At 45.2% G+C, this 16,760-nt stretch overlaps 1 protein-coding gene across 2 annotated transcripts in view; it reads left to right on the forward strand.

Annotated features, from left to right (window-relative positions):
- The first annotated feature begins 2,210 nt into the window (after positions 1-2,210).
- The window catches only part of LOC121572314 (potassium voltage-gated channel subfamily C member 1-like), a 36,187-nt gene continuing 21,637 nt past the window's right edge, over positions 2,211-16,760 (forward strand). For both annotated transcript variants that reach the window (XM_041884381.2, XM_041884382.2), the window contains exon 1: positions 2,211-3,184. In XM_041884381.2, coding sequence (XP_041740315.1) covers positions 2,648-3,184 — 537 coding nt within the window. In that variant the 5' untranslated portion in view covers positions 2,211-2,647. The remainder of the gene's footprint in view (positions 3,185-16,760) is intronic.

Here is a 16,760-nt window from a genome sequence, read left to right on the forward strand (position 1 = left end):
CTGCATGAAGGAATGGGCCAAAATACCAGCAACAGTGTGTGAAAACCTTGTGAAGACTTACAGAAAACGTTTGACCTGTGTCATTGCCAACAAAGGGTATATAACAAACTATTGAGAAACTTTTGTTATTGACCAAATACTTATTTTCCACCAATTTGTCTGTCATAGTTGACATGTACCTATGATGAAAAGTACAGGCCTCTCTCATCTTTTTAAGTGGGAGAACTTGCACAATTGGTGGCTGACTAAATACTTTTTTTCCCCACTGTAAATGTTTGGCCATAATGACCATCGTTATGTTTGGAGGAAAAAGGGGGTAGCTTGCAAGCCGAAGAACACCATCCCAACCGTGAAGCACGGGGGTGGCAGCATCATGCTGTGGGGGTGCTTTGCTGTAGGAGGGACTGGTTCACTTCACAAAATAGATGGCATCATGAGAAAGGAAAATTATGTGGATATATTGAAGCAACATCTCAAGACATTAGTCAGGAAGTTAAAGCTTGGTCGCAAATGGGTCTTCCAAATGGACAATGACCCCAAGCATACTTCCAAAGTTGTGGTAAAATGGCTTAAGGACAACAAAGTAAAGGTATTGGAGTGGCCATCACAAAGCCCTGACTTCAATCCTATAGAAATGTGTAGGCAGAACTGAAAAAGCGTGTGCCAGCAAGGAGGCCTACAAACCTGACTCAGTTACACCAGCTCTGTCAGGAGGAATGGGCCAAAATTCACCCAACTTATTGTGGGAAGCTTGTGGAAGGCTACCCGAAACGTTTGACCCAAGTTAAACAATTTAAAGGCAATGCTACCAAATACTAATTGAGTGTATGTAAACTTCTGACCCACTGGGAATGTGATGAAAGAAATAAAAGCTGAAATGAATCATTCTCTCTACTATTATTCTGACATTTCACATTCTTACAATAAAGTGGTGATCCTAACTGACTTAAGACAGGGAATTTTTTACTAGGATTAGATGTCAGGGATTGTGAAAAACTGAGTTTAAATGTATTTGGCTAAGGTGTATGTAAACTCTCAACATCAACTGTTCAGAGGAGACTGTGTGAATCAGGCCTTCATGGTCGAATTGCTGCAAAGAAACCACTACTAAAGGACACCAATAAAAAGAAGAGACTTGCTTGGGCCAAGAAACACGAGCAATGGACATTAGACTGGTGGAAATTACCTCATGAAGCTGGTTGAGAGAATTCCAAGAGTGTGCAAAGCTGTCATCAAGGAAGAGTGGCGATTTGAAGAATCTCAAATAGAAAATATATTTTGATTTGTTTAACACTTTTTTGGTTAATACATGATCTCATGTGTTATTTCATAGTTTTGATGTCTTTACTATTATTCTACAATTTAGAAAATAATGAAAATAAATTAAAACCCTTGAATGAGTAGGCGTGTCTAAACTTTTGATTGGTACTCTATCTATCTATCTATCTATCTATCTATCTATCTATCTATCTATCTATCTATCTATCTATCTATCTATCTATCTATCTATCTATCTATCTATCTATCTATCTATCTATCTATCTATCTATCTATCTATCTATCTATATATATATATAACTGTCACAAATAGTAACTTGACTCAACCTCATGCTCAAAATAAGTGTGTTGTCATGTAGGTGATTCACCTGTGTGTAAACCCATATGTGACCTGTCCATGGTGCTGACAGAGCCCAAACAGCTGTCAGCGACACACCCCTCATCAATTTAGCTGCATGCACCTGTGCATCCTTACCAACTAATGAATGTTATTTAACGTACTGTACAAAACCATGAGAAGGAGTCTGTGCAACCCTGCCTCACGGTATACAGCGCATACTGCAGGCGCTCCCCTCATCCTCCTCTGAACAGAATTTCGAACAGAACACATTAAGTTGCTGTGATATGCAGTGGCACTCGTTCAAGGATCTGTATTTTAGGCGTATAGGAATTCAGGAGCATTATCGAACACAGAAAATGTACAGTAATTGTCACGGATCAATGTTGATCTCCCTGTAGCAGTCCTGCATCTGGGATCAAGGAGAATATAAAGAAGGGAAAGGGACTAGTGGGTGCAAGTCTTGTTTCAAAGACAGTGGGAGGGGAAGATGAGAGAGAGAGGAGGAGGAGGAGAAGGGAGGGATTGTGAGGAGTGTGCGCTCAGAGAGACTGGTGCTGTCCGTTCAGCACCACAGCTCCCATCTTTCGTTGAATGCCACAAGGGCTGTACGTTTCCCTAATTAAAAACCGGCGTGGATTTGGAACTAGGTTTTCATTATATGGAGTCAAAGCCTACACACATTTTTCATCAACGCTTTTCGGAGGGGTGTTCCTCATTGGTTTTGTGATGTAGCCTAACCATGAACATTTAGCTTTTTTTTCATCCTGTTTCTGGGGCACCACATGCTGTTTCTTGCTTTAGCCTACCTGGCAACTATATCAAACATCCGTTGAGGCGTTGCTTTCTTTGGTATTATTAAAAGTTGGGATTTATCTGAATGCTTGAGAGTAGCCTGTGCGGGAAGAAATCTGCCTTCTCGTTTTCTCTTTCAACTCGAGTTCATGTTCCGGTCGGGTTTTTCTCGGTTGCCTTGCACATGTTTTGCAATTTAATGCTTGGAACCTGCTCGAGACATGCCTAAGCGACGCAATGGGCCAAGGCGACGAGAACGATCGTATTGTGATTAACGTGGGAGGTATCAGACACCAGACCTACCGCAGCACCCTTCGCACATTACCGGGCACCCGGTTAGCTTGGCTCGCCGAGCCCGATGCCCACTGTCACTTTGACTATGATCCCAAGGTTGAAGAATTTTTCTTTGACCGGCACCCGGGTGTGTTTGCACACATCCTCAATTACTATAGGACCGGGAAGTTGCACTGCCCTGCAGATGTTTGTGGCCCATTGTACGAGGAGGAGTTAGCGTTCTGGGGTATCGATGAGACGGACGTGGAACCATGTTGTTGGATGACTTATCGGCAACATCGAGAGGCCGAGGAGGCATTGGATAGCTTTGGGGGTGGCCCCCCGGAGAATTCAGAGGACGATGGGGATGAGGAAACGCTGGGAATGATCAATAGGTTGGCTCTTGATGGACCAGATGCCAAGTCCGGGGGGCATTGGCGACGTTGGCAGCGGTTGCTTTGGGCACTTTTCGAGGATCCCTATTCTTCTAAATATGCAAGGGTAAGTAAGGGTTGGAATCAGTCATCTTGAGTCTATAAAAGTTTAGATAGGCCTACTACTAGCCTGAAAAAACAATGCATTACAATAGGGGTGACATCAGCTAAATTGGGCCACTTTTTGGTAAATCGTTTGGGACAATAATACAATACCATATATGCCTTTTCCATGTGTTTTTATGATTAATAATGACTGTTTTTGATAATTTTGTGTTGAAATTATTTAATAAAATATAATTATTTAGGCCCTACAGTTCTTGAAACATCAGCTCTGCCAACATTTGTTGCATGAGCAGTTTCAGGTAAAATGGGCCACAGCTTCAGGTAAAATGGGCCAGTCAAACTCCAAAGGGAAATAGTCATTTATCATCAATTTTAATTTTAAAACACAGTTGCTTATACAGCCACATAACATTTAAACTGCATTAAACAAAAATTCATATGTGCCATTCAAAAAACATTTTGGGTGCAAACCCACATATTCAAATGTGCAATTAAAAAAATCCATTTTGGAACAGCATAGATCAGTGAACTGTCAGTGGTGTGTGTGTGTGTGTGTGTGTGTGTGTGTGTGTGTGTGTGTGTGTGTGTGTGTGTGTGTGTGAACAACACATTTAGAACAAAATGTGCATTCACAAAAATACAAAAATTCACATTCCAAATTATTAACTGATATGTTTGTGTGAAAACTTTTCAAACACAGTCTTTGCAAATGAAGGGTAGCACATGATGTGCACATTCTTGCTTTTCAGTAGCTTAATAAATTCCAGATTATAGACGTGGCTACTGTGGCCGTCAAGGAGGAGAAGATGGGGCCTGGGGTCATCCCTGGGGAGGGACTGAATGAACATTTGACCCCATTCCAGAAAGAGGTCAGAGGTAATCCAGCCATTGTCTGAACACCTTACGCTGGTGTTCTCCGGGCATCCCTGTAGCCACTCAGAACGAACACGCTTCCCCTTAAAAATAATTATTGTTCGACTGTATGTACCTTCTGCATTGAACGCTGCCAGACAAGTTGTTGTCTCCCCCTTCTCTCCGGCACACACCTCCACACATGGCTGGCCAACCTGTCCAACAACCTTTGTCGAACTGAACTGGTCCTGAAGCCCAGACTCGTCACAGTTCCATATATGTGACGGTGTGCCCTCAATACCCAGCTCGACCAAAAGGTTCTCATACTGGTTAAACCACTGGCTAACCACCTCTTTGTTAAGTCCAGCAGCCCGTGCTGCAGACAGGACCTCTGGCTTGCGCATCCCAAGCTCTGGGTTTCGCTTTAGAAAGTTCTGAAACCAGTAATATCCGGCCCTTCCTGCTGTCAGGGAGAAACCAGATATGTCGTTGTTGGCTGCAAAATCAAAGGCCACTTGCTGGACATCACGCTTTGTGAAGGGAAACCCCCTCTGCGCCAATGTCTTGAGGGTGGCAGCAAGCTCCCTTTCCGCCTCCTCTGGAAGGTAGGGCTTCCGCCCTGACACATGTTCACTGCCAGTCACCTTTCCGCTGATGCGTCTTTGCAGTGTGGATCGCGGCACACCCCATGCTCGTGATAAGAAGTGCACACTCACTGTAATTCCTTTCTTCACTCCCTCCCTGTATTCATCTAAGGCACCCTTCATCCTCTCCTCTTTCCACAGATTGTAGTTGTTTGGCCTTCCTTTCCCTCCCTGTTTTATCTTTGTATCCTTTCCTCTCTGGTCCTTGCTCCTCCTCTCTTTTCTCTCGTTCTGTCTCCTCTCATTTCCTCTGCATTCCTTTCTCCTCACCTGTTCTCTCACTTCCTGTCTCCTCTGCTTGTCTCCTCTCTCATCCTTCCTTCTCCTCTCACTTCCTCTCTCTTTCCTTCTCCCTCTCTCCTCTCCTCTCGCTTCCTTCTCGTTTGCCATACTCACTGTAAATAAAATACTACCATTATTACTGTTGGGGGGGGTCATGGTGTGTGTGTGTGTGTGTGTGTGTGTGTGTGTGTGTGTGTGTATGCACGTACATACACATACAAACACAAACACACACCCTTACACACAAACTCACTCACACACACTCAAACACATGTGTATGTGTGTTTGTGAGTGACACAAATGATGGCCCATTTTAGCTGAAACCATGTGGCCCATTTTACCTCAAGGGGTTAAGGTAAATTGGGCCCCCCAAAAAAGCATCACTTTTTCAAAAAATATGTTCATATACCAAACTAACAACATTATTTCTGATTGATGCCATCAAGACAGATATTATGCATAGTTTTTTATGGGCATGTTGTTGTTTTTACAGATTTATCATCCTTATAATAGTTTAGTTAGATTTGGTATGCCAGGCTACTCACCATGCAGCTTTCTGGTGCAGTCTTGATTTGAATTATTGCACTGCCCACCATAGCAACCATGAACCAATCAAATCACCTGTTACTTGTCAAGTACAGTTATGACAACAGTTTGAAATCCTTTGCAGTCATTGGCTCTAAATTCCAGAGGGGCTGGGACCCCCAAACCTTAAATGGCCCATTTTACCTGATGGCCCATTTTACCTGATATCACCCTATATCTTTCTGTGCTCGCGCGCTCGTGCTTGTGTGAAAGAGAGATATTTTCTTTAACATAGTTCCTTTCACGTTCATCCAACGTTCACCCAATGCAAGTTAGTAGCTTACTAATAGCCCTCGTGAATATTCATTGAGATTTGAAGCATAAAGTTAAAATCTGAAGTTGGTACATACATTTTCTGACTTTTAAATGAATGACATATACCCATTGATTATTTAATAATATAACTTACAAATACCTGATTAGCTTAGTTCAACTGTCGTAGCCCATCAGAACCCACATAATAAACGTGTTTTACTTTATTGTTAAACAAATCAATTGAAAACAAACACTGTATAACCTCTAAAAGGTTGACATCATGAATGGTCAGACCTTGCATCCATAGCCATGTCTATGAATTTGAGAGTGGTTACATTTCTCCAGCCCCATCTCTCAGCTGTTTACCAGAACAGTGGTGGGGTGTCCGCTTTGTTATTGTTTGAACTGCAGATTTCCCCTTTAATGGGTCCATCACCAGCACACAAACATATCGCAAAGTGATGATGCACTGCGCTCACTCTCTGACAAGTGCATTCTGGGCGTCTTGTCGCATTTATCGACGGCCTCCTTTCCTGCAGTTCAGCTGTGCAACATGCAGTCACCCTGCTTTCAGACAATGTGAGGTCTTATGAATTACCTCATTAGAACTAGATAAAAGAAAACTTAGAATGAGAGTTTAATTGTTTATATGCCCCTCGCCATTTTTAATGAAGACCAGGTTGTGAGTACACTGGGGGAGTAACAATACATGCACCTGGCTCTTTCCTAAGATGGAACAGAATGGTGATCAATAGTGATCAAGAAGAGGATTATTTGTGATGGTCAACAGACCTACATAGTTTTGTCTGGTACAGATTTAGCTTATTCATTACATTGCCTGGTTGGAGCTGTCTGTGGTTCTGTAGGCTTATAGCTGCATTTATAACCCTGACCTTTCTGTCTCTTCTCCTTGCAAATCGACTTAGCTTTTAACAACAAAACCTATCACACCTGGCATTCCCATTCCCAATGCCTTTTAGTTTCACTTGAAAACAATTCAAAAGTAGTCTCTTACTGACCCAATAGGATCCTGACCCACTGTCCTGAGACAGCTGTGAGGAGATGCAGGGATCAGAAATCCATCCTCCCCTAGCTCAGTACAGGATACACCATGTTAGAGTATAACATCTTCAGAATGTATCTATAATCGATCAACTGGTCAATCAATCAATATGCATTATGCATTATATGTGTTACGTTTTGGTTGGTTATTGGTCCCCTTGCTGTTCCTAGGAGACTGAGCAGTTTGCAAATTACGCAAGCGCAAGCAATAGCCTCTGCTTTGGTTCTGTCAATTTCCATAAATGCTTAGATCAATGTATATAAGTGCATCTTTGCTTACTCGTTTACACTGGAGCATACTGGCTTGCCTCCAGCTTTTGCACCTCTCAATTCCCCTGAGGGGCAGTGATTACAATAGTGCAGGGTTGAGTAACAGTATAGTCTACCCTCTCTCTTCCACTAGTTAAGTGTATTGTCTACACTCTGGTTCTCTCATATAGCCTCCTTCCCATTTCCTTACTCTCTTTACCTGTTTCTCATTCTCAGTCTCTCATTGTGATAGTAAATCCTTGAGTTACTATAAATGAACATGTCCCGGTGCCTTAGTAACTGGAGATCACATGGACCATAGAGACCATGCAGTGTACACAGACACACCATAGGGCCTTCACAGAGCATTGGGAGAGCAAAACGTGAAGCTACAGATGTAGGATCTTAATTTGACCACACTTATGTTGCTGAAAAGTTTCCTGCACCGCAGGAAATGCATATGTGCTTTGTGATTTACATATATTCACTGAAAACCCACAGTAACCCACAGTTATATTAACAGTATTGCACTTTTCATGTAGCCTACTTTTGGTCAGCTAATAGCCTAACCACCGATCAAGCAACATTATGGAGTAAACGTTTAAATCCTGTTGCAGCAAGATTATTTTGCTGTGACAATGCTGCTGTACTGACCAATTATGTGAGATGAACCAGCCAGGGAGTCGATTAGTTGTTATTAAATCCTTATTAGGCCCAGTTTTGGTCAGAAGGGGCAAACGTAACACTGATCTCAGAGGAAGAAAATATTGACCATCCGTCCTTATCTTTTGCTCCAGTAACTTTGGTTTCCTCCTGTGTAAATAATAGATATAGAAGGAAGAAAGGAGAGAGAGAGAGAATCCGATTTTTATATCTCCTTTGGAGTCCCCTTTGTTGGTGCTGGGTAGCAAGGAGGACCTCATTATCACCTTTCTTAATAAACACCCAGCCTCAGCTCTGCCACCTCATACACCCTCCTTCCCTGCTGGCGGACATGCTGCGCTTCCACTCTATATCCCATTTGACAAGCAGAACTAATACCTGGGCATTACATGGTGATTAATGCAGTGGCAGTGTAGCAGTGATGTAAGTAAATGCAGTTACATACAGTACCTTTGTATATGAAGCAGGTGTAGCTTGTATAACAAGATGTCCCGTGTAGCTCAGTTGGTAGAGCATGGCGTTTGCAATGCCAGGGTTGTGGGTTTGTTTCCCATGGGGGACCAGTATGAAAAAAATAAAAAATGCACTCACTAACTGTAAGTCGCTCTGGATAAGAGCATCTGCTAAATGACTAAAATGTAAATGTAAATGTCTTTACCACTACTAACCGTTCTTGTGGACAGGTATTAGTGCAGTGGTACTCACGTTGCTTTCAGACATGGCTCACATACTCTCACATACTCCCAGTGAGCAGTATATTAAATTAACCTGTCTTTAGTTTGGAAGGCAATCTGAGGGAATTTAGACTGACCATAATTCAGACATGTGGGTACGACTACTATACAGGGGATGGACTGATAACACCAAAGACAGGAAGTCCTCCTTATGAAAGGGATCATTGAGGCGTCCTGTGCCCTTGGACTTTTGATGACTCGGCCCTTACTGCCTGGATTTGCGAGAGGGCAAATCGTTTAGATTAGTTTATCGATCGATCTAATTGCTGCTCATGTAAGGATGTGAAGAAATACTTAAGTAAAACATGTGTTTAAGTGGTGAGGATGATGAGAAATGAAGGAAGAGCATGACTGAAAGCAGGTTGGTGGGGTTTTGGGACAGGTAGGGTAGGTGTGGGTTTGCTCAGGTTAGAAGTGGAGGTGGGAGCTGCTGGATGGGAATGGGTAGGAGGTTTCTTTTCACTCAGCCATGGCTGTGTGTTGTAATGTTTCACTCCACGTCACATAAGAAAAACAGCAGTGAGTTTATGTGGAGGAAGAGCTTTGAAATCAATATCATGCTAGGCACCTGCATGGAAAGTAGCTATACGGCTACGTAACCACCCTAGAGAGACAGTGTGGGGACGGCAGCTTCTAACCACCACAGAGTGAGTAACAGATCCAGGCTGAACTGAACACAGCAAGGCTGGTTGCTCCTTAGGGGGCTGGAGCGATTAGCATTAATTAGGCCGCAGAAGCGGAGTTGGGCACAGACCCTGGTAATTAATGGAGAGAGAGAGGGAGGCATCCTATTACACAGAAGACATGCTGCATGGCTAACCTTGTCACACTTTAACAGGAAGTCATCTAGGTTTTAAGGAGATCCACACAGAGACTGGTTCGTCTGGAGGGCTGTGGCCGGGATGGATGGACATATTGTTTTATCAACCAACACCAGCTCGTAGTCTATCATGTGGCATACTATAGTACATTGAGGTTCACATGTCTACCTGTATGAACACACATCATGCACCTGCAGGTGAGCATGTGCATGAAACACATCCACACAGTCAAACTCCAATAGGGAAATGTCCAAACCAATCAAAAGCTGGTCACAGTGCAACCCCATCCATCCTCTGTTCCCTCAGGGTGGGATGTCTAATGCAGCTCTTTCTCCCAAAAGAAGTGGAGCAGGACACCCCTTAAAAAGCACTGGGGTTCGTCCCTGCGCTCCTGTATAATTAATATCCCAGGCAGAGAGGAACGAGGCACACAGCAAAAAGCACTCAAACTGGTGCAGATTTAGAGGCAGAATACAGGCCTCTCACGCCACCATTACGCTGCCTAACAGAGAGGGAAGTTACACTCACTTGTTCTGCCTTCATCTACAAGATAACACTGGCTCCAACAACCTTTCCTCTGAACAAACACCCAACAGTCATCTGAGAAATCCCAAACACCAAAACGATTTGATCTTCATGACCTGCAAAACCACAAGGTTTTCTTTCTTTCCTGTTTACTTTCTATACATGCTGGCATAGCCATTAACTCAGCCAGATACCATACCAACTGACATGGTGGTGCCACTCAGATTTATCCCACTGAAGATATAACCCATATAAGACTGTTCTGTAATATTGTGCCCTCCCTGTTGACATACTTGCCCTACTTAAGGGCAACCCAGTTTTCACAGAAAACACTAATGTGTGGCTCTTAAATATCACCATGATTATTGAATGAACATACATGTCTTTCAATAGCTTAGTCTCATTAAAAAGAAAATAGATTCAAACTACAGTGATTTAGCTAAGTTTTGATTGAGATTGTTTTGCATTTGAATGTTAAGTCAAACTGAATGTGTTTCTTGCTCCGTGCTAATTGGTGGACCAGAAATGGACAGAGACATTAGGGACAGCAGGCAGGGTGACAGCCTGCAGAAGAGAATGGTTATGGACGAGGAGGGAAATGAGGCTTCACTGAGGGAAGCAGGGATATCCTCAGAACGCTGTCAACAATGTGACTACAGGCTTTTCAACTGATCGTCATGTTTTTATCTGCCATTAGGCTTATTATGTCACAATCCCCTCAGATTCCTCTGATATGTTTATTAACATGTTCATAAGTTTATTAATGTTAAGTGTGTGTGTGACTTGAAAAAATATGATTTAGTATGACAAATATGATATAACCAAGATAGCCACACAGTATACTGTACAGCAGGATGCAACTCCCACAACAAGATCACAGGGCATGTTTGTGGACAATAACACACATCTACAGTGAGGGAAAAAAGTATTTGATCCCCTGCTGATTTTGTACGTTTGCCCACTGACAAAGAAATGATCAGTCTATAATTTTAATGGTAGATTTATTTGAACAGTGAGAGACAGAATAACAACAAAAAAATCCAGAAAACGCATGTCAAAAATGTTTTAAATTGATTTGCATTTTAATGAAGGAAATAAGTATTTGACCCCCTCTCAATCAGAAAGATTTCTGGCTCCCAGGTGTCTTTTATATAGGTAACGAGCTGAGATTAGGAGCACACTCTTAAAGGGAGTGCTCCTAATCTCATCTTGTTACCTGTATAAAAGACACCTGTCCACAGAAGCAATCAATCAATCAGATTCCAAACTCTCCACCATGGCCAAGACCAAAGAGCTCTCCAAGGATGTCAGGGACAAGATTGTAGACCTACACAAGGCTGGAATGGGCTACAAGACCATCGCCAAGCAGCTTGGTGAGAAGGTGACAACAGTTGGTGCGATTATTCGCAAATGGAAGAAACACAAAATAACTGTCAATCTCCCTCGGCCTGGGGCTCCATGCAAGATCTCACCTGCTCAAGAAAGCACATATACAGGCCCGTCTGAAGTTTGCCAATGAACATCTGAATGATTCAGAGGAGAACTGGGTGAAAGTGTTGTGGTCAGATGAGACCAAAATCGAGCTCTTTGGCATCAACTCAACTCGCCGTGTTTGTAGGAGGAGGAATGCTGCCTATGACCCCAAGAACACCATCCCCACCGTCAAACATGGAGGTGGAAACATTATGCTTTGGGGGTGTTTTTCTGCTAAGGGGACAGGACAACTTCACCGCATCAAAGGGACGATGGACGGCGCCATGTACCGTCAAATCTTGGGTGAGAACCTCCTTCCATCAGCCAGGGCATTGAAAATGGGTCGTGGATGGGTATTCCAGCATGACAATGACCCAAAACACATGGCCAAGGCAACAAAGGAGTGGCTCAAGAAGAAGCACATTCAGGTCCTGGAGTGGCCTAGCCAGTCTCCAGACCTTAATCCCATAGAACATCTGTGGAGGGAGCTGAAGGTTTGAGTTGCCAAACATCAGGCTTGAAACCTTAATGACTTGGAGAAGATCTGCAAAGAGGAGTGGGACAAAATCCCTCCTGAGATGTGTGCAAACCTGGTGGCCAACTACAAGAAACGTCTGACCTCTGTGATTGCCAACAAGGGTTTTGCCACCAAGTACTAAGTCATGTTTTGCAGAGGGGTCAAATACTTATTTCCCTCATTAAAATGCAAATCAATTTATAACGTTTTTGACATGCGTTTCTCTGGATTTTTCTGTTGTTATTCTGTCTCTCACTGTTCAAATAAACCTACCATTAAAATTATAGACTGATCATGTCTTTGTCAGTGGGCAAACGTACAAAATCAGCAGGGGATCAAATACTTTTTTCCCTCACTGTACTGTACGTAGTCACTTGCTATTGGTATGTGTGTCCAAGTTAGGTGATTACTGATGGATATAGGCCTGTCTGCTTCAAGACCTCACCATCATGGTTCACAACTCCACGGTGTCCCCCTCCCAGAGTGCAAATAACCTTGGTGTGACCCTGGACAACACCCTATCATTCTCTGCAAACATCAAATCAGTGAGTCGCTCCTGCAGGTTCATGCTCTACAACATTCGTAGAGTACAACCCTACCTCACACAGGAAGCAGCGCAGGTTCCAATCCAGGCACTTGTCGTCTCCCGTCTGGACTACTCCAACTCACTGTCGGCTGGGCTCCCTGCATGTGCCATCAAACCCCTGCAACATATCCAGAACGTTGCAGCCCGCCTGGTGTTCAACCTTCCCAAGTTATCCCATGTCACCCCGCTCGTCCGCACACTCCACTGGCTTCCAGTCAAAGCTTGTATAAACTAGAAGACCATCGTACTTGCCTACGGAGCAGCAAGAGGAAATGCCCTTCCCTACCTTCAGGCTATGCTCAAACCCTAAACCACAACCCGAGCACTCTGTTCTGCCACATCAGGCCTCTTGGCCTTCCTACCCCTACGGGTTGGCAGCTCCCGCTCAGCCCAGTCTAAGCTCTTCTCTGTCCTGGCACCCCAATGGTGGAACCAGCTTCCCTATGAAGCTAGGACAGCAGAATCCCTGCCCATCTTCCAAAAACATCTAAAACCCTACCTCTTCAAAGAGTATCTTAAATAATCCCTCAGCACCCCCCTTCGCACCCCCTCCTCACCCCACTCCATTAAAAAAATAAGCATTTTGTGATCTAACTCTTGCACTTTACTTTTCCCTCTTAATGCAGTAGCTCTGACTTTGCTGTTAGCTACTTTATTGAGGAAAAATGTACTTACTATGACTATCTTAAGATGAATGCACTAACTGTAAGTCGCTCTGGAGAAGAGCTTCTGCGAAATGACTAAAATGTAAATGTAAATGTTTTGTGTGAGTGGTGTGGGCAGCAGTGATGATGAGGAATGGCACACTGGCGGCACTGAGCACAGGGATCACAACACACATTGCCTAGGCAAATGTTTGGTATGTCTGTTGCCAGGGGAGTCCATTAGCAGAGAGAGCAGGCGTTAAACCCAGGCCATTGTGGATAGCATGATTATGCTCTGACCACGGCTTCCTTATAAAGCTCACTTATTGGTGACCCAACCACTTCAGCCAAATGTCTGACTCCTTCTGTATCTTATAATTTACTATGGTGCTTAGTCTGCCTACATATACTGTCATTCATGTTACAGTATGTTACGCCTCGGTGCTTGAGTCTCAGTAATCATAAGGGCTCTTGAGCTAAGTTAGTATACCTAATTCAAGAATCATTCTCTATCATTCTCTCTCATCAAAATAGAGGCTTTCATAGTCGATGTGAGTAATTTACCCAAAGCAAGGCATTGGAACAGTTGGAACAGAGCCACATTATGTGTTGGCATTATCAAGTCACTGTATTTGAAGTGTTTTAGATAACTTAGAGGCAAACTAATTGATAGATGGTTTAGTAAAGGCTTTGCCTTTGATATTTGAACATGGCTGGCTTAAAGTATATAGAGTCAAGATGTGCAAGTTCTCATTATTCTTCTTCCTGTAGTTTCAGATGACTCAATCTGTTGTGGTTTGTGTATGAATGAATTTGTATAGTTCATTATAGTGCTGTAAATGCTGCATAAGCATTCTCTCTTTCCGGTGTGCACAGTAATACAGGAAATCAGTGAAGTGGGATTGCCTGTTTCATAGCAGTAAGCTTTTTGTGTTTTATCTCCCATCAGAGACTGCAGTAGGTGAGTGGAACAGGGAGGGAGGTGGTGGTGGAGCTCTGAGCTAACTCAGCATTCTGAGGCATCATACAGCTTCTGCAACACATGTTCAATCTCTACTGTCTCTACTGGCACTCTCAGATCATACTTTGACAGGGTAATCTAAAAACAGCCAGCTAGCATTTCATCCTTGGATGCATACCGTGGTTACCAAAGGCTGTTACTGTGCTAACAAAGGTCTTCCAAACAAATGTTCAATCAATCAGTTCAATAAGACTTTTTACAGTATAAAGGATCTGGTGTAGGCTATTTGTTGATTGGTTGGAGAGAAAACCAATATAATAGTTTTTACATTTGAATAACCATGTCACTACATGTGTATGTGTCACGTCCTGACTCAGGGGACGCTTAAATGTTGAGTCAGGGTGTGTATATTCTTTGTTGTGTGTTTTCTATGTTTGTATTCTAGTATGTGTAGTTCTATGTTGGCCGGTGTGGTTCCCAATCAGAGGCAGCTGTCGCTCGTTGTCTCTGATTGGGGATCATACTTAGGCAGCCTATTGGCACTAGTGGGTTGTGGGATCTTGTTCCGTGTAAGGTATGTTGTGTGTGCTACCTTGGACTTCACGTTTCGTTTCCTTTGTTGTTTTGTCGAGTGTTTATCGTTAAATAAACATGTACGTATATCACGCTGCGCCTTGGTCCGTCCCGTCCTTAAACGAACGTGACAGAAGATCCCACCAAACGAGGACCAAGCAGCGTGCCCAGGCGGAGCGAGTAGCCATGTCACAGGTGGGCAATTTGTGGTCATGGGAAGAGATATTTGCGGGGAGAGGACCATGGGCTAAGGTAAATGCCCAGGCAGGAGAGGAGCAACGGCAACATGGAGGAGGCCGGTCGAGGAGGAAGCCCGAGAAGCAGCCCCAATAAAATTTTGGGGGCGGGCACACGGGGTGGTTGGCGGAGCCTAGTGTCAGAGCAGAGCCAACTCCCCGTACTCACGCGAGGAAGCGTATGACTGGGCAGGCTCCGTGTTATGCGGAGCTACGTACTGTGTCGCCAGTGCGCCGGCACAGTCCTGTACGTGCGAAGATGGGCATCCAGCCAGGACGGGGTGTGCCGGCTCAACGCTCCTGGTCTCCAGTACGCCTCCTCGGTCCCGCATATCCTGCGCCAGTTCTACGAACTGTATCGCCAGTGCCCATGCACAGCCCAGTGCGTCCTGTGCTGATGCCTCACACATACTGTGCGGAAGTAGGCATCCAGCGGGACGGGTTGTGCCAGCTCTCTGCTCCAGACCTCCAGTCCGCCTCCACAGCCCAGCCCGGCCTGTTCCTGCTCCACGCACCAAGCCAGTGGTGCGCATCGCCAGTCCGGCCCGGCCTGTTCCTGCTCCTCGCACCAAGCCAGTGGTGCGCGTCGCCAGTCCGGCCCGGCCTGTTCCTGCTCCTCGCACCAAGCCAGTGGTGCGCGTCGCCAGCCCGGCCCGGCCTGTTCCTGCTCCTCACCAAGCCAGTGGTGCGCGTCGCCAGCCCGGCCCGGCCTGTTCCTTCTCCTCGTACCAAGCCAGTGGTGCGCGTCACCAGCCCGGCCCAGCCTGTGCCTGCTCCTCGCACCAAGCCAGTGGTGCGCGTCGCCAGCCCGGCCCGGCCTGTTCCTGTTCCACCGGTGCCTGGTCCGGCACCGGTCAGCTGCTCCACTCCGGAGCCAGAGCAGTCCGCTCCACCGGTGCCTGATCCAGCTCCGGTCAGCTGCTCCACTCCAGAGCCAGAGCAGTCCGCTCCACCGGTGCCTGATCCAGCTCCGGTCAGCTGCGCCACTACGGAGCCAGAGCAGTCCACTCCACCGGGGTCCAGTCCAGCTCCGGTCAGCGGCTCCACTCCGGAGCCAGAGCAGTCCGCTCCACCGGTGCCTGATTCAGCTACGGTCAGCGGCTCCACTCCGGAGCCAGAGCAGTCCGCTCCACCGGTGCCCAGTCCAGCTCCGGTCAGCGGCTCCAGTCCAGACCATGACGTCAGCCCCTCTCCAGGTTCGGGGTCTCCCACACCAGGGTCCAGACAGGGCCTGGCGTATCGTGGGAGGAAGGAGAGGGGAAGCAGCGCGCCGAGGTCCAGACCAGACCAGGGGCGCAACAGGGAGGCGGAGAGTGAGAGGTCGTCACGCCCACCCGGCCCCTACCCTGTTATGTTTATGTTGTGCGGTCGGAGTCCGCACCTTTGGGGGGGGTACTGTCACGCCCTGACTCAGGGGACTGTGTATATTCTTTGTTGTGCGTTTTCTATGTTTGTATTCTAGTATGTGTAGTTCTATGTTGGCCGGTGTGGTTCCCAATCAGAGGCAGCTGCCGCTCGTTGTCTCTGATTGGGGATCATTCTTAGGCAGCCTATTGGCACTAGTGGGTTGTGGGATCTTGTTCCGTGTAAGGTATGTTGTGTGTGCTACCTTGGACTTCACATTTCGTTTCCTTTGTTGTTTTGTCGAGTGTTTATCGTTAAATAAACATGTACGTATATCACGCTGCGCCTTGGTCCGTCCTTAAACGAACGTGACAGTATGTTATATTCATTTTGTTTCTGGACTTGACTGTCTGTATAGCATTAGTTTCATTGGCCACATCTTCCGATATAATATCATTTTTAATAAATGAAAGCCACTTATGATATTAGCCGCTGAAGAAAATGTTTCCTTGATTAATAGATTTTTTTTAACCCTTTATTGTAGTTAACAGGGAGTCATGCTGAGACCAAG

Source organism: Coregonus clupeaformis, chromosome 8, assembly GCF_020615455.1.
Source record: "Coregonus clupeaformis isolate EN_2021a chromosome 8, ASM2061545v1, whole genome shotgun sequence".
Taxonomy (NCBI): Eukaryota; Metazoa; Chordata; class Actinopteri; order Salmoniformes; family Salmonidae; genus Coregonus; species Coregonus clupeaformis.